The 20,815-nt window shown below is 35.9% G+C and overlaps 2 protein-coding genes across 2 annotated transcripts in view; one reads left to right on the forward strand and one right to left on the reverse strand.

Annotated features, from left to right (window-relative positions):
- RECQL (RecQ like helicase) overlaps window positions 1–7,410 on the forward strand; it is a 33,067-nt gene extending 25,657 nt beyond the window's left edge. The window contains exons 9-16 of the mRNA XM_033222704.1: window positions 418–499; window positions 1,824–1,972; window positions 2,065–2,182; window positions 2,690–2,828; window positions 3,993–4,084; window positions 5,917–6,136; window positions 6,447–6,576; window positions 7,212–7,410. Of these exons, the coding sequence (XP_033078595.1) occupies window positions 418–499; window positions 1,824–1,972; window positions 2,065–2,182; window positions 2,690–2,828; window positions 3,993–4,084; window positions 5,917–6,136; window positions 6,447–6,576; window positions 7,212–7,364 (1,083 nt within the window). The 3' untranslated portion in view covers window positions 7,365–7,410. The remainder of the gene's footprint in view (window positions 1–417; window positions 500–1,823; window positions 1,973–2,064; window positions 2,183–2,689; window positions 2,829–3,992; window positions 4,085–5,916; window positions 6,137–6,446; window positions 6,577–7,211) is intronic.
- Window positions 7,411–9,041: 1,631 nt separating this feature from the next.
- The window catches only part of PYROXD1 (pyridine nucleotide-disulphide oxidoreductase domain 1), a 35,512-nt gene continuing 23,738 nt past the window's right edge, over window positions 9,042–20,815 (reverse strand). Inside the window, exons 7-12 of the mRNA XM_033222705.1 lie at window positions 20,253–20,353; window positions 14,988–15,117; window positions 14,038–14,150; window positions 13,284–13,406; window positions 10,673–10,810; window positions 9,042–9,732 (exon numbers count right to left, since the gene is read on the reverse strand). Of these exons, the coding sequence (XP_033078596.1) occupies window positions 9,484–9,732; window positions 10,673–10,810; window positions 13,284–13,406; window positions 14,038–14,150; window positions 14,988–15,117; window positions 20,253–20,353 (854 nt within the window). The 3' untranslated portion in view covers window positions 9,042–9,483. The remainder of the gene's footprint in view (window positions 9,733–10,672; window positions 10,811–13,283; window positions 13,407–14,037; window positions 14,151–14,987; window positions 15,118–20,252; window positions 20,354–20,815) is intronic.

Here is a 20,815-nt window from a genome sequence, read left to right on the forward strand (position 1 = left end):
TGCAGTGAGCTGAGATCCGGCCACTGCACTCCAGCCTGGGCGACAGAGCGAGACTCCGCCTCAAAAAAAAAAAAAAAAAAAGAATAGATTTAATATTTTTCTGAGTTTTCATTCAGTAGTTATTTATGTTACAGTTTGTTTTTATAAAAGTAGCATCACAAAACAAAAAAGTCTTCATCCTTACAAGTTATTCACTGCTCCTGTGCTTGCTCTTCTCTGGTAAATTAAAAAAATAAAGATCAAGAAGAGTCTGGGAGGAGGAACAGATGAGTCAGATGAGTTGAATCCTATGAGTAAGTGAAAGAGTAATAGAAAAACACTATGGTCATGAAAGAACTGCATCCTGAAAGTTGTGAGTAGACAGCCACTTGAATGGTACTCATTCATTTACTTTTTAATAAGTTAAGTTTTTTTTAGGTTCGGCAGAAGCCCTCAAATACTGAAGATTTGATTGAGGATATTGTAAAGCTCATTAATGGGAGATACAAAGGGCAATCAGGTAATGTAAAAACCAACTTTGGAGACAGAGATAACTTTCAAAAAGTGACTTCATATTATATTGAGAATTATACTGATAACTGAATAACACCAAAAAAAAATTAATGTATAGCAGAAGATACTTGAAAATGTGTGATAAAATTAATTCACTTGATCTTAGAAATTGGGTGTGACATTTGCTTATGCCATAGATTATGAGTCATCAAATTGCCTGATCTATTTTTGCTTATTTACACTTGCTTTAGCATAGACCTGATGACTTAATATGAATTATCAACAGCACGTATTTAGTACGTATCCACTGAGTACAAAAGAGTGGATTAAGCAACTGATGTTCTAAAGGGATAGAAAATATACTCCCTTATAGTAAAGGACACATTAAAGCAGTAAGTAAATCCAGTAGTACGTACTGAATAGATTAGGACATGAACAAAGATGTTCATGTCCTAATTCCTAACCTGTATGTTACCTCACATGGCGAAAGGAAATTAGAGTTGCACATGGAATTGAGACTGTTGATTAGCTGATCTTAAAATCGGGAGATTATTTTAGATTGTGTGATGTGAGAAGAACTTGACACCATGATTTTGATCCAGTGCAAGCCATAGTACACTTCTAAATCTAAACTTCAGAAATGTTAAGAATAAATCTGTGTTGTTTAAAGTCACCATATAACCAGTAAACCATATATACATGGTTTTCTGGGTTTAATGACTAAACAAATGTTACCGAAGCAAAGAATTTGTGTAAAAGTAGCATTTTAAACTGTTCTATGGATTTTCAGGAGGCAGTAATGGGTGTCCTGGGTAAAGGAGTTCTAGGGTCAAATAAATTTGAGAAAGGTTGTAGGTATTTATTCTGCCTGGACATTCACAGGGTGTATCAGCAGACTAGAAGCTCTGACCATCCCTGAAAATAGAGACACCCATTTAACTTTGTTGAATGCAATGTTCTCCAAATTGATGTGCATGCAAATTAATCTAAATTAACCCAGAATTAATCCAGAGAACACTGCATTCATAGCACTTTTGTTAACATCTTACAGACATCAGTTTGAGAAATATTGTGTAGTGGGAAATAAAGAGAGAAAAGAGATAACAGGAATGAAAACTGATGGCTCAGGCTCATTTCTGCTTTAAAGCAAGCTGGTGCTCAAGTCTGGAATTATACCAAAATGTCAATATATGCACAAGGCCTTGAAATTTTTCATAATTCTTTTTTTCCTTCTGTGCATTGTATTAATCAGTGTCCCGAATGTGTGTGTTGAAAATTGTCTTACAGGAGTATACCATATCTATCTAACAAATGCACATATTTTACTGCAGGAATCATATATTGTTTTTCTCAGAAAGACTCTGAACAAGTTACGGTTAGTTTGCAGAATCTGGGAATTCATGCAGGTGCTTACCATGCCAATTTGGAGTCAGAAGATAAGACCACAGTTCATAGAAAATGGTCAGCCAATGAAATTCAGGTTAGGTATATAAATCTTCCATGGAAGCCTAATTTACATTTAAAATATTTAAACTTGATTTAATTAACTGATAAAATGTTAAAATATTTCAGGTAGTAGTGGCAACTGTTGCATTTGGTATGGGAATTGATAAGCCAGATGTGAGGTTTGTTATTCATCATTCAATGAGTAAATCCATGGAAAATTATTACCAAGAGAGTGGACGTGCAGGTATGTAGGACTCAAATCCAGAAGTAAATTTTTAGAAAGCTTTTCCCAAAAACACATTATAAATGTTTAGTAAGTCTGTATATTTTATCTTTATTGGATAGTATTTTTAGAACAATGTATTTTTACCAGTTTGACACTTACTTGCATATGGAGAAATTTTTACTTATGTTCTGTTGTTATCTGAATTGTTTCTTCTTATGTGTGTTAAGATAATTTGATGTTCATCTTTGCCTCCTGAATTTTTAATTAGTGATTTCAAATCTGTAACTTAACTGGATTATAGACACATTTTTTAACTTAGTAGAGCTGATTATTGATGTCTCTTTAGAGTGTTTTTTAATTTGAGGGTACCCATTACAAATTAACTTCCACATCTCTAAAATTTCTAGATGTAGTATAAAACATTGCCTGCTAATTTTACATATACCATTTTTGCATATTTTGAATTTTTAAATGTAATTCTGCAATCTCAAGGTTTCTGCAATCTCAAGGTTTCTCACACCACAGGTCGAGATGACATGAAAGCAGACTGTATTTTGTACTATGGCTTTGGAGATATATTCAGAATCAGTTCAATGGTGGTGATGGAAAATGTGGGACAGCAGAAGCTTTATGAGATGGTATCATACTGTCAAAACATAAGCAAGTAAGCCACATACCTTTTTATAACTTTTATCAATTAAATATGAAAGTATATGACATCATTTTTAAGTTCGTACTAAATACATTGGTGTAACACCAAAGTACAGATCTATAAAAGCAGATGTTGGAGGGTAGGTAGGGCATCAAGAAAAGATGCCCTATCTTTGAGATAATCCTCCAAAACTACTTTTTTAATTGAAGGTTTTGGAGACCCACTGATAGCAGTTGAAGCCTTTTTTTCCTCTGGCACTGGTGTACAGTTACATGCTTTAATAATTTTGGAAAGGTCTATGGTTAAGATAGGCATTTTGAGAGTCAAGCTCAGTAACATGTGCCATCCTGCTAGCTCATGTGTCAATGAAGTACCAAGTTTCTCCTTAAGAAGTAAGTTTAAATCTACTTAGGGTGGCTTTAGTTAGACTATATAGTTTCCTGAAAGCTTTTTGTCATAGTTATCTTCGTGCTCTTATTGCCTATCACATAAAAAGTGCTCAGAAATGTCGAGGTGGTAAATAGCAGACAGACAATGATAGAAATGTTCTTTCTTTCCAACAGATGCTACAATAATCTAGTTGGAAGAAATGAGAAAATGAAAATGTCTTTAAAAGCCCAGTAGATTCTCATGAAGCATATTTTAAGGCTTCGACTCAAATATTGCTACTTAAACATATAAGAAACTATTTTACTGTCAAGAATATTCTCCTAATAGTTGGAAAACATTGAATTTAAAAATGGAACTCAGACAATTTTTTAAAGGGTTTATCAAGAATATGTAGGGAAAAAAATCCTATGTCGGGGGCACAATGTGCCCCAAAGATGTTCATGTCCTAATTCCTAACCTCTATGTTACCTCACATGGCAAAAGGAAATTAGAGTTGCACATGGAGTTAAGACTGTTCATTAGCTAACCTTAAAATCGGGAGATTATTTTAGATTGTATGATGTGAGAAGAACCTGACACCCTGATTTTGATCCAGTGAAACCCACAGTACACTTCTAAACTACAGAAATGTTAAGAATAAATCTGTGTTGTTTAAAGCCACTAAGTTTATGGTAATATTATGGCAGTTATAGGAAGCGAATACAGTATATAATGGTGTAATCTGAAAGAGATTCTTAAAACTTTATTATATCCTCTAATAATCTGTATCTTTAAATGTGTTTGCAGATGTCGTCGTGTGTTGATGGCTCAACATTTTGATGAAGTATGGAACTCAGAAGCATGTAACAAAATGTGTGATAACTGCCGTAAAGACAGTGGTGAGTTTCTTGTTTTGTAAACCTTTATAGGCTAACACAGTCATATATTGCCTAGTGACGGAGATGCGTTCTGAGAAATGCATCACTAGGTGATTTCGTCATTGTGCAAACATCAAAGTGTACTTACATAAACCTAGATGGTATAGTCTCCTAGGTTATATGGTATAGCCTATTGATCCTAGGCTACCAATCTGTACAGCGTGTTACTGTACTGCATACTGCAGACAACTGTAACACATTGCTAAGTATTTGTGTATCTAAACATAAAGTACAGTAAAAATATGGTATTATAATCTCTTGGGACCACTGGCCTGTACGTGGTCCATCACTGACCAAAATATTATGTGGCACAAAACTGTATATACAGCTGGGACATGAGAGAAGTATTAGACTTCCAAATGGATTTAAAAGATTAAAGTGTGACTCAGATTTTCCAGAATTAAAAGTATCAACATGAAGTTTTGAAACAAAGGTGAATAAAAGGAAAAGTCTTATTTGTATGCACACATTTTATATTGCTACACCGAGGATGTGAAATTTTTAAGAAATTAAGGAAAATATTTGAATTCTTCTGAATAGAAATGCTATTCTGTAAGAAAACGCTAACCATGTGATAATCTCTAATACTTTATAGTCACTAATTGAGAAGAAAATTTAGTGCAAAATTCTCTATTATAGAGAATCATTTTTGATCCAGTTAATGGCTAATTAGTCATAGGAGATTTACTTAAAATTCTTATAAATGTAGATCAGCAGGACTTGTTTTCTGAGCATTGATCACAACCCTGCTATCAAAACAGGATCTGGTCAAACAAGATGTAGCAAAGAAACTGGCCCAAACCAGTTAGAACTAGAAAATATATTTGCATACTGTAAGACACTCCCACTAGCACCATGACAGTTTACAAATGCCATGACAATGCCCGAAAGTTACATGGTTCTAGGAACTCCCTACCCTTTTCTAGAAGATTCACGAGTAATATTCCCCTTATTTAGCATATAACTAAGGAGCAGCTGTAAATATCGCTAGTGAGCAATCTACAGTGCCACTCTGCCTTTGGGGTAGCCCTACTTTGTCTGTGGAGCCGCCATTTTCTATACTCTATTGCTAATAAACTTACTGTGCTTTCACTTTACTCTGTTGGCTTGCTCTCAGATTCTTTCTTGCATGAAACTGGGAACCCTCCTGGGCTGAGTCCCAATTGTGGGATTTGCCTGCATCATTTTGGCACTGTATTTTAACTTTTTGTCATCTGTGTGTTGTATTTGAAGATCTGGACCAGCCAGTACCTCATGGTAAGACCTTACTGAGTTCTGATGCCTTGTTAGGTGGAAGCCACTACATTTTTAACTTTGCAGAGAAACTTACGAGTTTATTAAACCATCTTATAAAATAACAAGAGTGTTATATATAAATCAGAGTACTGGTCTGTTAATAATCGGGGTATCAGTTGAGGACATTCTTGTTGCTAAATCAGAGCGCACAGGAGCCTATAACTAGACAGGGTCTCCTATACAGCATACCTCTTAGTAACTTAATAATCACATCTGGCAGACACATTGATTTCTAGAGTATATGGCAGGGCTTCTGATAACCATTTTTTTTTTTTTTTAATATCACTGTAAACCCCACAATGTAGAGACCATAACTTGGTCTGGTGACAGAGACTTGAGGAATAGCCTAGTCTTCATTCAGAATACATTTAAAAATCAGTGTTTAGGGTGGCTCACATTGATAACCAGCTTTAAACCAGTTTAACCACTTAAGATAGCCTATCCTTGCCCTCATTTCTAAATCCCAGTTACCTGCTACCATATTTGTTTTATTACAGCATTTGAAAGAAAGAATATAACAGAGTACTGCAGAGATCTAATCAAGATCCTGAAGCAGGCAGAGGAACTGAATGAAAAACTCACTCCACTGAAACTGATTGATTCTTGGATGGGAAAGGGTGCAGCAAAACTCAGAGTAGCAGGTGTTGTGGCTCCCACACTTCCTCGTGAAGACCTGGAGAAGATTATTGCACACTTTCTAATACAGCAGTATCTTAAGTATGTACAAACCCATTCATTATCCTTTCAGGTTGTCTTTATGGTTTTTCTTTTTAATTGCAACAGAATACACGGTTTTGCAGTTATTTTGTGTGAACTTTTAAATGCTATAGAAATTTACCTAAAACACTCAAACTTTAATCACTATAAATCAAAAAATGTAACAAAAATATTTTCTTTAAAGGCTTTATTTGCATTCTTGTTTTATTATTTCAAGCCAATGTGTTAAAAATTATTGCAGTTCTTTTATAAATTTGTTTTCTGTGATTCCTTCAAAAACTTTCTTATTGTTGGCCTTTATTTTATGCAGAGAAGACTACAGTTTTACAGCTTATGCTACCATTTCATATTTGAAAATAGGACCTAAAGCTAATCTTCTGAACAATGATGCACATGCTATTACTATGCAAGTGACAAAGTCCACGCAGAACTCTTTCAGGGTAACTGGCTATTAATTTTCAGTTTTATATATTTAAAGTTTATTATATTTATTTTAAAAGTATATTAAAGCCTATGGGATGCTTTTCTGTCATATTCCCTAGGTCCAGTTTTCTGATTAGATTTCTGGTTTTCTGATTAGATTTCTGGGTATGGAAGAGAGAAAACGTAGTTTTCTGTAAAGATATAAGTGAAAGAATTTAGACTGGCCTTTTAACATAAACTAGGGGTTTCCAATCTCTTGGAATGGGAGGACTCCATTTGAATATCTAATTTTGTTATGCTACCTGCTCTTATTTGGTTGTGATTACTAATAGTTGAGAAGTCTGTTTCTGCTGTTCCAGCGGTTAAAAACCACTGTTATAAACCAAATACTATCAAGTCTGCAAAAGCATGTCAGGTGCCATTGTGTCTCAGGACATTTGAGGTCTTTAGAACTTCTCTCACAATGTAGCCCCTTTTATTCAAAATAGAGCTCATATTTGAATAGACATTTGCAGATAAAAAAAAAAACTAGATCCCTGTATACTTAAAAAGCCAACTGATACAGAAAGAATATTTTGAAATCTTTAATCTCATGAGAAAACTGAATGGCTGAATTTTTACCAAAGTGCTTGCTTTGTTATTGTTTTCGTAGGCTGAATCATCTCAGACTTGTCATTCTGAACAAGGTGATAAAAAGATGGAGGAAAAAAATTCAGGCAACTTCCAGAAGAAGGCTGCAAACATGCTTCAGCAATCTGGTTCTAAGAATACAGGAGCTAAGAAAAGAAAAATTGATGATGCCTGAAATGAATGTTACTAAATTTTCTAATTAAAGATGGTTTATGCATGTATATGCCATTATTTTTGTAGTTAGACAAAAGTTTAATTTTTAAAGCAATTTCACTGATATTTTATATGTATGGATCTGTATTTTCAGAGCTTATCTCTGAAGATCTAAACTTTTGAGAACGTTTGAAAATTAGAGATCATGAATTATATAATTTTTCAGTATAATACAAGGGAAAAATTTTTATGTAAAACACTTTATATGTAAAATATTTGAGAATAAGTTCATATAATTGTCTTAAGTTTTTTATGCCTTTATATACTTAGCTATATTTTTTCTTTTGACATAACTATCTTTTTGAAAGCAGTATTATACTGACAGGCTCACTGAGTGATACTTTAAGTTAAATATGTAGATCAGGGATGTCCAATCTTTTGGCTTCCCTGAGCCATACTGAAGAAGAATTGTCTTGGGCCGCACATAAAATATGCTAACACTGACGATAGCTGATGAGCTTAAAAAAAAAAATTGCAAGAAAATCTCATGTTTTAAGAAAGTTTACAGGCCGGGCGCGGTGGCTCAAGCCTGTAATCCCAGCACTTTGGGAGGCCGAGACGGACGGATCACGAGGTCAGGAGATCGAGACCATCCTGGCTAACACTGTGAAACCCCGTCTCTACTAAAAAATACAAAAAACTAGCCGGGCGACGTGGCGGGCGCCTGTAGTCCCAGCTACTCGGGAGGCTGAGGCAGGAGAATGTCGTGAACCCGGAAGGCGGAGCTTGCAGTGAGCTGAGATCTGGCCACTGCACTCCAGCCCAGGCGACAGAGCGAGACTCCGTCTCAAAAAAAAAAAAAGAAAAAAAAAAAAAAAAAGAAAGTTTACAAATTTGTGTTGGGCTGCATTCAAAGCTGTCCTGGGCTGCATTAGGCCTGTGGGCTAGAGTTGGACAAGATGATTTCAGGTTATAAAACCAGAAGTACAATTCAAACAAAAAAGGAGTAAGTCATCAATATAATATTAGCAGATGAGATACTGCTACATCTCTATTTAAAGTAAAATAAAACCGATTTTAAAGTTCCTGAAACCACAGTCATATTTTGACATTTCACAAAGAATGGTTCTAGTCTACTGGAGTACATTTGGCTAAGTAGATAACTTAGCTAAATTTGCTTCAAAGCTAAATCACAAGTAAACATTTATGTTTAGAACACAGAAATAAATAACTTAAGATTTTTATCGCCGGGCGCGGTGGCTCAAGCCTGTAATCCCAGCACTTTGGGAGGCCGAGACGGGCGGATCACGAGGTCAGGAGATCGAGACCATCCTGGCTAACACTGTGAAACCCCGTCTCTACTAAAAAATACAAAAAACTAGCCGGGCGACGTGGCGGGCGCCTGTAGTCCCAGCTACTCGGGAGGCTGAGGCAGGAGAATGTCGTGAACCCGGAAGGCGGAGCTTGCAGTGAGCTGAGATCTGGCCACTGCACTCCAGCCCAGGCGACAGAGCGAGACTCCGTCTCAAAAAAAAAAAAAAGAAAAAAAAAAAAAAAAGAAAGTTTACAATTTGTGTTGGGCTGCATTCAAAGCTGTCCTGGGCTGCATTAGGCCTGTGGGCTAGAGTTGGACAAGATGATTTCAGGTTATAAAACCAGAAGTACAATTCAAACAAAAAAGGAGTAAGTCATCAATATAAATATTAGCAGATGAGATACTGCTACATCTCTATTTAAAGTAAAATAAAACCGATTTTAAAGTTCCTGAAACCACAGTCATATTTTGACATTTCACAAAGAATGGTTCTAGTCTACTGGAGTACATTTGGCTAAGTAGATAACTTAGCTAAATTTGCTTCAAAGCTAAATCACAAGTAAACATTTATGTTTAGAACACAGAAATAAATAACTTAAGATTTTTATCTAAGCAGTCAGTGCTGTATTGGAAAGATTATAAATAAACTATTTGAACTGATTTCAAACTTGGAATTTATGTTTTTATACTTTTCCACTAATACCATTATCACTTCAGTAATTTTCAGTGTGGTCATCATTAACTCAATGCAGTCATTCATTTTATTGACTTGTGATTCTTCTGGTGTCATCTGGAACTTTATATGATTCTTGAAGAAATTCCATTTTCAGTCAAAATAATCTTCTATATCAATATTTGGATCTAGCAGATCTTCTCCATATGATGAAAGATTCATTTGGTTTAAGATTAGGTTTTCAAATGTTTCTTCTAAATCAGTTTCACCAATTAAGACAGCTCCCATCATTCGTCCATTTTGCATGACGACTTTGACGTATTCTTGTCCTTTGGTACATCTCAGCATTAATTCATGATCTGAACCTAAGCCCTGTGCATTGTATTTTCCCAGCAGTACAACCTATGTATAGAGATAAAAAGGTTATTGTCATGAGTATCAAAAAGAAAATGTAATGGGTAGTTATTTTGTGTCATGTTGGAATAGCCAGCAGAAAAATGATGCCACAGAATTCTATAACTAAAAATGTTATTGGGGAAAGTCCCAAAGAAAATGTTTGAATAGCATACATTAATTCTACAGATGATCCCGCCACACAATCTACACTGACACTAAAAAATTCTAGTGAATGTAGTGAAATATTAATGTTATTTAGTTATTTATTAGTAATTAATGTTAATTAATATTAGTAATTAATGTTAATTAGTATTTTAACACTAAAAATATCTAGTGAATATAGGTAGGTGATTCTACCAATCTATATGAACATTAAAACTATATAGTGAATATATAAATATGTAGGATGTGGATACATTAAACGATGTGGGGTCGTGGTTTAAAGATTTGGCAAGGAACTGAATTAGAGCTTTCATGGACAAGTGACTTAATTTCCCTGGGCCTTTTGAGTATGTTTCTCCTCTGTAAATTAGGGGGGAAAAAAAACCCAAAACAACCTTTGTCAGAGTGATGTAAAGAGGACTGAGTAAGATAACACATACAGGAAGGCACTTGGTTTATTTTTGAGTACAATAGCTGTTAGTTCCCTTCACAAAGGATGAATCACAAGTAAAAGTTAAAAATGCACCAACGGGGAACAGATCTGGAGAGAAATTTTTTCCCCTCTTAACTAAAATAGAATAGTGGTAAGGTGGATAATAATTATCAGATGATTAGGGATTAAGACTAGCAATAATGCCAGGTATTGGTTTGTAAGAAATGAAAAATGTCATTTTTTTGTAAGATGATTAAAACTATGTACATTTTTATTCAAGCAAGAAAATCAGATGATCTATCATAATCATAAAACAAGCAGAGAAGGCGTTAATATCCTTAACTATCTTACCTTATAGTTAAAAAATTTTGTCACATGAGCAAACAGTTCAAAGCTGAAATCCATGTCAATGGAGTCCCCTGAACTCGCTGCAGCCATGCACTTTGCTGCATACCATCCCATCTGTCTAGCCTGGGTCCACAGCCTCATCTGAAATAATGAAAAAATGTTACACAATGTCATTTTTCATGATCATTATTTGAAAAATGTTATCTTAACCTCGTAAATTCACTTAAAGGAGTTCAATGTTGGACAGTCTTTCTGTCATCTTTGCCACAGAAGCAGTCACCAATGGACAACCAATCAAACTGATTTTTGGTATTTGTTAATTCTATCTAAATTACTGCCTCTAAAATTAAAAGATAGATAGTACCAATCATGCCTGTTTTAGTAACATTTCTATTAAATATTATGAAACTATATTAAGCTATACCAGGTGAGAAAAATGTTTTAATTAACCAGTCCCTTCTTCAAAAATTTGTCATCACCATTAATAGAGATGTCAAATTATCACTGAAGAATTTGTTCTGTTTTCCAGCAACCTTCACTTTTATGCGCTAGTTAAGGTTTGCCGTGCTATTGACCTCAGTGGTCAGACAGACTGTTGGTGCCTCACCCCAGGATAATATAAATATTTCAGCAACTGATCCTGGGAAGTCATTTAAATTGTTTTGTATGACAGTATTAATTTATCCTCTATTGTACTTTTATTTTATTTCTACAAAGTTTTGAGACTCCCTGGTATAAAAGAACACTGACCTTGGAAGTCACGGTGGATTTTAATATCACCAGATCTACACATATATTTAACTTTTCTTGAGCCTCAGTTCATTTACCTGAAACATAAACATAACACTACCTACTCCGTAACAACTGAGAGAATTAAATAGATTGGCCTATAATAAGCACTTGGTTTCCTTCTACCTCCCTGTATGTGCATATGTACTTAATGCTATCTTTTGTTTGCAGAAATAATACCATAATCATAGACATGAGCTTTAAGTCTTTCTAGCAGACGTGATACAGATTTTTTTTTTTCAATCTCCTCTGTAAACAAGGTATAGATTTGATAAAGTGAAAGGCAGTTTATGGCTGGGGGTCAGAAAAAACTGAGCACAGCTGGAACTAGAGAACAGCTAATAGAAGTGGCCTGAACATTTGCATCTTGAATTGCATAAACTAATTAGTATCCTTATGGGGTCTATAAGGTGCACTCAAAACAAGGGACATCTGTTTGTTTTTGGATTTTCTTTTTCCCCTTTCAGATTATAACACATTAAGATATAATTTACCCCGGAGAATTAAAAATGTTAAAAAAAAAAAAAAACCCACAAACTCCAACTCTAAGAATTTGTGATAGTCTTGCCACAGAAATGACATAGAATGAGGCAGGTTAGAAACAAAAAGGCTGCAACTACTCTATTACTGATGTCTCTACTGTCTGTAAGAACACACAATGATGGTGCTGCCTCTTGAAATACTTTTAGCTCTTCTACTACTTCACACTCCGTAGTTAATCTGAATGAATAAAGTCCCTAATTGTGGAGCTGGTCTTTAACAAAGATAAATGTTGCAGGGTTCCTTTGTCTCAAACATCTACCTAGGTCTCTATCCCTCTGCACACCTCTGGTCACTGTCTTTATCGTCTTCTAGTATTTTTGTTCCACCGTTAGAAGGTAGGTAAAGCTGTGAGGGTTCGAAAAAGTCTAGATCTAGTTGGGACTTGTTAAGGCTCAGGAAAGGTGTTTACGACAGGAACTTCTTTTTTTTTTTTTTTTGAGACGGAGTTTTGCTCGTTACCCAGGCTCGGATGCAGTGGCGTGATCTCAGCTCACTGCAACTTCCACCTCCCAGCTTCAAGTGATTCTCCTGCCTCAGCCTCCTGAGTAGCTGCGATTATAGGCGCATGCCACCGTGCCCAGCTAATTTTTTTGTATTTTTAGTAGAGACAGGATTTTATCATGTTGTTCAGGCTGGTCTCAAACTCCTGACCTCAGATGATCCACCTGCCTCGACCTTCCAAAGTGCTGGGATTATAGGCGTGAGCCACCGCTCCTGGCCAGGAACATTTTGTAGTAATAATTACCACAGGGACAGAATAGGATCATCCAGGAATAGAATGCTTTATCTATATAATTTGCAATCTTAGTCTTTTTTTAATCTAAAGTTGTGCTGTCCAACATGGTAGCCACTAGCCACATATAGCTATTTAAAGTTAATGAAAAATAAGTAAAAATAAAAATTCAGGTCCTGAGTCACATTAACCACATTTCAAGTGCTCATGTCACATACTGCGGCTACTTGACTGGATGGTGCAGAATTAAACATTTCCATCATCACAAAAAGTTCTCCTGGATAGTGCTGACAAGCATGTAAGAATGAAAAACAAAGTAAGAGCCCATAATTTCCTTTAAATTAAAAGATAGCCCAGTCTACCATTATAATAACTTACCAAACAGGGAAATATTCTAGTTTTTGTTTTTTTTTTTAATATATATAACTCTGTGCTAGCTTCCCACTTAAGCAGCAAAGTTGGAAAACTAGAAGTTGGATTTGTTGGTAACAACCACTTTATTTTCAGACAGAATCTCTGATAAAAACATGATCACATATGCTAGCTTACCTGCTGCCAGACTGGGCTCAGCTGCCAGGAGGTAGTACAGATGTCACCGGCAGCATAGACATCGGGAAGGGATGTGTGCATATGATCATCCACTTTCAGGCCACCATCTTCTCCTAGATCAAACTAAACAATGTTCCCCATAAGCGTAAGTGGTAAAACAAAACAAAACAAAACAAAACAGGATTTTTTCCATTCTAAAGTAAAAACAAATTAAATTGTTACACTTCGGCATGCTCATCTTTAATGAGAAAATCAAAAATAGCCACAAGGTTCAGACATGTCAGCCGAATTTCCATGGATCAAATTCCAACTAAGATTGATCCATAAAATTCTTAGAATTTCAACATGAAAAGTATCCAATAACCATCTGGCTACCCTACCCATAACTATAAGAATATTCTTTTTTTTTTTTTTGTAAGTTTCAAGTGTTGAAAAGCAAAAAATACAAGATGGTTTCTCTAAAAGAATCACTTTTGAGAAGTCACAGGAGGCGTCAGTCTCTTACCAACATTTAGATAAACAAATTGTACATTATAAACCATTACTTATGACGCTTATGCCAGGATGTAACTATGTAAGGATTTTAAGCAGTAAGAAATACTGTAAATCAAGACAATGTTTTAACCAAACTGTTTTCAACCACATCAAGTTACAGTTGTATACTAAAATAATTATTATTCATGTTTGAGAACTAAAGATCTTCACAAAAATATTTCAAATATATTCACAGCTGGACAAAAAAGTTTCACCTTACACTGTTACCATGGAGAAAAGGTTCTACATTTGGTGTAACTCCTGTAGCACTGACAATGAAATCACAGCCATATATCTTTTCATTGGTCAATTCCACATAGACAGGCCACATCTCTTTAAGAAAAAAAAGAAAAACAGACTATCTGCAAATGGAACCACCACCACAGCAGTGCATGTGACTACAATGACTAGAAACAAAGAAAGAAAGAAAAAGGAAGGCAAGAGATGACTTTGTAACACACGCCTTAGTAATTATTATGAGGCATATTTGCTAAAGCAATTTTAATGCAATTAACATCATTTCATTTGGGTATAATTTTAAAACCATGGCATTTCAAATGTTTTTCCTTCAAATTTGGACACATACACTTTGACAAAGTAAATTTAAATTATTTCTCTAAAAATCTTTCGTAATACTTTACACTCCACTTCGTGTTTAGTTCAACTAGGTGTTTTCCCTCACTATTCATATTCAAATTCCCCTTTCCTATGGAAAAATTCAAAGAATTCAGAACAGCAGAATATTTCATATGCTAGTTCACTGAGTGTATTTCTTCAAATCGTGGCAATTCTGCAATTCTCAGAGGAATTGTGGAATTGGAGTTAGGAAAGCTGCATCTTAGTCCCCAAAATATACATTTTCAATCCGATTTGGGTGAAATCATGTCACCTTTAAGAGCTGCAGGTTTTTGTTTTATTTTGATTTACAATATATTCTGATTGTTGATCAAAACACTATGAGCTCTATGTAAGATGTAATGCCCTACACAGTTTAATTTACTAGAAAACGGATAGTGAAATGAAGTGAATGTTATTACATTATGGTCTTTACTTTGCATGTTTAAATTTTATGTGGAAACAAGAAGTTATGTTTAATACAACACAGCAGGATTAAATTGTTTTCCTTTTAATTAAGTGGTTATATATATTTCTTCTTATTTCATTACTTGCCTGTATCAGTTGTAACTGACTTAGGGTCTCTTGGAAAAGTGAAGGACTTTTTCTTCAAAATTCTAAACTCATCCTGAAGGTAGATTTTCTTTACTTCACACATAGTTTCAAGGTGAATCTTATGAGAAAACTAAAATTAAGAAAACACTGGTTAGCATAATACTTCCAGAAAGAATGACCTGGGTTACTAATGATGAAGAAAAAACTTATACTTGTAGAAACATATAGAAAACATAATTCTTATAATACAAATGAAAACACATTGAGTGCCCTAAAATAAGTCTCTTTATGCACATGAAAGGAGTGAATGAAAATTCATTCAGTAACTTAAGAGATTTGGTATCTGCATTAGCAGACAGCATCGAGGGAATGTTTTTTAGTCTAGGCCTCATTGATAATTACAAGTATTTTTTTTAAAATTACAGTAGTTGCTGGGCACAAGGTGGGTGGATCACCTGAGGTCAGGAGTTTGAGACCAGCCTGACCAATATGGTGAAACCCTGTCTCTACTAAAACTAAAAAATTAGCCAGGCCTAGTGGCGTGTGCCTGTAGTCCCAGCTACTCGGGAGGCTGAGGCAGGAGAATCGCTTGAACCCAGGAGGCAGAGGTTGCAGTGAGCCAAGATCATACCACAGCACTCCAGCCTGGCCCACAGAGCAAGACTCTGTCTCAAAAAAAAAAAAAAAAAAAAATAGTTATGGACTATAAAAATTTATTCAGGTCAGATCTATCTTGACTTATTGTTATATCCCCGAACATTAATAAAGTCCCAAGTAGGTAGTAAGTACTAAATAAATGCTTACTGAATTAAACTGTTGAAGTTCTCAGGTTAAAAATATAATTAATATTGGGATCTGAAGGTGCAGAAAGAAGGGACTTTGTATAATTTCCATTAAAAAATTAGATACACCATGCAGCCAGCCCCCCTCCCACCTACTGAAAACCAAAAACCAATGCTCTAAAGAAATCACACACAGTAACGAAGGACTGCATACATGCTTCTTACAACATTTAGTTTCCACAGCCTTTTAACAACTATTACAAAATCAAAATATCTAACAAAACGAGGAAAAGCAGATCATCTCCTTATCCAATTAGGATATTAAGTGTATATTTCTAATCAATCTAATAACTTTTATAAGTTTACTGCATGCATCTGAAATGACCTTTGAGAAAAGATTAATTTAAAATAGGGCAGGTGTATTCACTGCAGTCTGGGTATAGAGAACTCTATCCCTGATCTGAGGATATAGGAAAACACAAACTCAGTTTCTCCTACTATACTCTTACAACACAGAATACTTCTGCGACCAAATGTGTGGGGTGTTTTCTACACACTAAGCAAACAATTATTCTGCACAGGACACCATCTGGCTGTCCTCTAATTCAATTCAGTTCTGATGTTATTATCTACCTGGAGATAGCATCAGGTCCCACATGTTGAGGGATCAATCTCACAAGACTGTCTTCTACTTCCAATACCAATTGCAAGTCCTGGGTGTTTTACCAGTTCGTCTGACTAACCAACTACCAATCAAGGTGCTCCCATGAGCCCCTTTCTTAAGTTCAATTAATTTATTAGAACATCTCACAGAATTTGGGGAAACACTTTACTTACATTTACTGGTTTACTATCAAGGATGTCACGAGGAAACAGATGAAGAAATACATAGGGCAAAGCACATAAGAAGGGGCATGGAGCTTCTATGCCCTCTCCAGATAGACCACCCTCTAGCAACTTCCACATGTTCGGCTATCCAGAAGCTCTCCAAACCCAGTCCTTTTGAGTTTTCATGGAAACTGTGTTATGTAGGTAACTGATTAAATCATTGGCTGCTAGTGATTGGCTTAACCTTCAACCTCTTTCCTTTCCTGGGGGTTGAAAAATCTAAACTCTCTAATCATGCCTTGGTCTTTCCTGTGGCCAGTCCCCATTCTGAAGCTACCTAGGGGTTAACCAGTCAACTCGCTAGCATACAAAAGGACACAACACTTCGGAGATGCCAAAAAGTTTAGGAGTTGTGTGCCAGAAAACTGCAGGCACAATATTTTACTGCAATTCACTATTGTTTTACAGATAGTGTGTTTTTTACAAATTGAAGGTTTGTGACAACCCCACATCAAGCAAGTCTTATTGGTGCCATTTTTCCAATAGCGTGTGCTCATTTTGTGTCTCTGTCACATTTTGGTAATTCTTGCAGTATTTCACAGTTGTCATCATTATTGGATCTTCTATGGTGATCTGTGATTAGTAATCTTTGATGTACTATTGTAACTGTCTTGGGGTGTCATGAACCACACCCATCTAACACAGTGACCTTAATCAATAAATGTTCTGGGTTCTGCCTGCTCCATCAACCAACTGTTGTCCTATGTCTCTCACTCTCCTTGGGCCTCCTTATTCCCAGAGACACAATAATATTGAAATCAGGGCAATCAGTTACTCTGTAGTGGCCTCTAAGCGTTCAAGTGAAAGGAAGGATCACACATCTCTCACTTAAATCAAAAGCTAGCAATGATTATTAGGTTTATTGAGGAAGGCACGTGGAAAGCCAGGCCTCTTGCACTGAACAGTTGGCCAAATTGTGAATGCAAAGGAAACATTCTTGAAGTAAATCTAAAGTGGTAACCCAGTGAACACATGAATGAGGAGAAAGTGAAACAGTCTTCTTGCTGATACGGAGAAAATTTTAGTGGTGTGGAGAGATTAAACTAGCCACAACATTCCCTTAGCTCAAAGCCTAACTCAGAGTAAGCCCCTAACTGTTTTCAATTCTGTAAAGGCTGAGACTTGAGGAAGCTGCAGAAGAAAAGGTTGAAGCTAGGAGAGGCTGGTTCATGAGGTTTAAGGAAAGAAGCATCTCTATAACAAAAAAATACAATTGATAACTGATTAATGTGGCTATACTTAGCAACAGATTTTCAGTGTACATGAAACAGCCTTCTAGTGGAAAAAGATGCCATCCAGGACCTTCACAGCTATAGAGAAGTCAATGCCTGGCTTCAAAGGACAGGCAGACTCTCCTGTTAGGGGATAACGTTACTGGTGACTTGAAGTTGAAGCCAATGCCTATTTACCATTGTGAAAGTTCTAGGGCCCTTAAGAACTATACTACATCTACCCTGCCTGTCCTCTATAAATGGAACAACAAAGCCTGGATGACAGCATGATATGGTTTGGGTCTGGTTCTCCGCCCAAATCTCATATCAAATTGTAATCCCCAATGTTGGAGGTACAGTTTGGTGGGAGGTGACTGGATCATGGGGACAGTTTCTAATAGTTTAGCACCATCCTTAATGGTTTTCATGATACAGTTCTTATGAGATCTGGTTGTTTAAAGGTGTGCAGCAACAGCCCCTTTCTCTCTCTTCCTCCTGCTCTGGCCATGTAAGATGTGCCTAATTCCCCTTTCCCCATGATTGAAAGTTTCCTGAGGCCTCCCCAGTCATGCTTCCTGTACAGCCCGTGGGACCATGAGCCAATTAAACCTCTTTTCTTTATAAATATTACCACTCTCAGGTATTTCTTTATAGTACTGTGAGAATGAAGTAATACACAGCACATCTGTTTACATGGTTAATTGAATATTTGAAGCCCACTGTTGAGACCTACTGCTCAGAAAAAAAAGATTCCTTTCAAAATATTACACTCATTGACAAGGCACTTGGTCACCCAAGAACTCAGACAGAGATGCACAAAGAGATGAATGTTGTTTTCATGCCTGCTAATACAATATCCAGTCTGCGGCCCACAGATCCAGGAGTAATTCTTACTTTCAAGTCTTATTAAAGAAATGCATTTCATAAGGCTATAGCTGCCACAGATGGTGATACATCTGATGGACCTGGGAAAAGTAAATTGAAAACCTTCTGGAAAGAATTCACCATTCTAGATATTATTAACAACATTCATGATTCAAGGGAGGAAGTCAAAATATCAACATTAACAAGAGCTTGAAAAAGTTTATTCCAGTCTTCATGGATGACTTTGAGGGGTTCAAGATTTCAATGGAGAAAGGTAGATGTGGTAGAAATAACAAAAGAACTATAATTAGAAGTGAATCCTGAAAATGAGACTACATTGCTGCAATCTCACGGTAAAATTTGAAAAGATAAGGAGTTGTGTCTCATGGACAAGCAAAGAACGTAGTTATCTGAGATGGAGTTTACTCCTGGTAAAGATGCTATGAGTATTTGTTGAAATGATAAAGGATTTAAAGTATTACATACACTTAGTTGGTAAAGCAGTAGCAGAGTTTGAGAGAATTGACTTTTGAAAGAACTTCTACTCTGGGCAAAATGCTATAAAACAGCTTCACATGCTACAGAGAAATGTTTCATGAGAGGAAGAGTCAATTGATGGGGCAAACGTCCTTGTTATTTTAAGAAATTGCCACAGCCACCCACACCTTCAGCAAGTACCACCCTGATCAGTCATCAGCCACCAATACTGAGGCAAAACTTTCCACCAAGAAAAAGATTATGATTTGCTGAGCTCAGATGATTGCTAGCATATTAATAAAGCATCTTTAAATTAAGGTATGTGCATTATTTTTTAGACATAATGCTAATGCACATTTAATAGACTGTAGTACGTTATAAATCTAACTTTTGTATGCACTGGGAAACTGAAAAATTCGTGTGGCTCACTTTATTGTGATATTTTATTTCCTGTGATGGTCTGGGACTGAACCTGCAATACTCCAAGGAATGACTGTATATATATTACAGTATCACACCTCAAGAGTTAAAACGTAGGCTGAGAGCCAGTCTTAGATGCTTTGACATTCACTTTTCTTTTCTTTTTTTTTTTTTTTTTGAGACGGAGTCTCGCTCTGTCGCCCAGGCTGGAGTGCAGTGGCTGGATCTCAGCTCACTGCAAGCTCCGCCTTCCGGGTTTACGCCATTCTCCTGCCTCAGCCTCCTTAGTAGCTGGGACTACAGGCGCCCGCCACCTCGCCCGGCTAGTTTTTTGTATTTTTAGTAGAGACGGGGTTTCACCGTGTTAGCCAGGATGGTCTCGATCTCCTGACCTTGTGATCCACCCGTCTCGGCCTCCCAAAGTGCTGGGATTACAGGCGACATTCACTTTTCTTTGGTGGCCAAATGGACCAACTGGATTGGAAGTCTCTTCCTAACACTATCGATTTTGAGTAAAGTGACTTAGCAGTTCATTGACTATATATCTATAACCAGTCTTTAATAAATGGTTCAAGAATTTAAAATTACATTTTGACATGTCCAGTCAGTATATGAAAAGATACCTCTTTTGTTCCTTTAAGATTCAAGCCTTCATGCCAATCTGGTCCCAGCGCACTGCCTACATTATCTGCTTTCAATTTGCTTCTAGCTTCCTTTCTCCTTCCTAAAGAGATGAAATTAAATAATATAAAAATTACCAGGTAGAGAAATATGTTAAGTGTTCTGAAGTTTTTCATTTCGGCAATGTAATGATTCCTATATATACATACATTACAGCATGACTAAACTATGTTATCTCTATTAATCATTTTAGTCATTATTTTAATATTTTTCTGATGGAGAGTTACAAAATGGATACTCTTTCAATTGTGTAAGTTGTATATAAACACACTCAACTTACATTTTGGGTGTTACACTGGCTAATGTGAAGGGTAAGAAAATCAGCCTTCAAATTCTTGTAATTTTGTCAATTTTTAGCACCTCCAAAATGTACAAAACTCATTTAATTTTATAATCTAAAAATTTTTTAAAGCCATCAAGCTTAAAAAATATGTTTATATTATCATTGCATTTTTTACAAAACTTCTTTAGGTGTTGCCCAAATGTAGCATCTCTTTGCAAAGAT

The sequence above is a fragment of the Trachypithecus francoisi genome, unplaced genomic scaffold (genome assembly GCF_009764315.1).
Source record: "Trachypithecus francoisi isolate TF-2019V2 unplaced genomic scaffold, Tfra_2.0 Lachesis_group11, whole genome shotgun sequence".
Lineage (NCBI taxonomy): Eukaryota > Metazoa > Chordata > Mammalia > Primates > Cercopithecidae > Trachypithecus > Trachypithecus francoisi.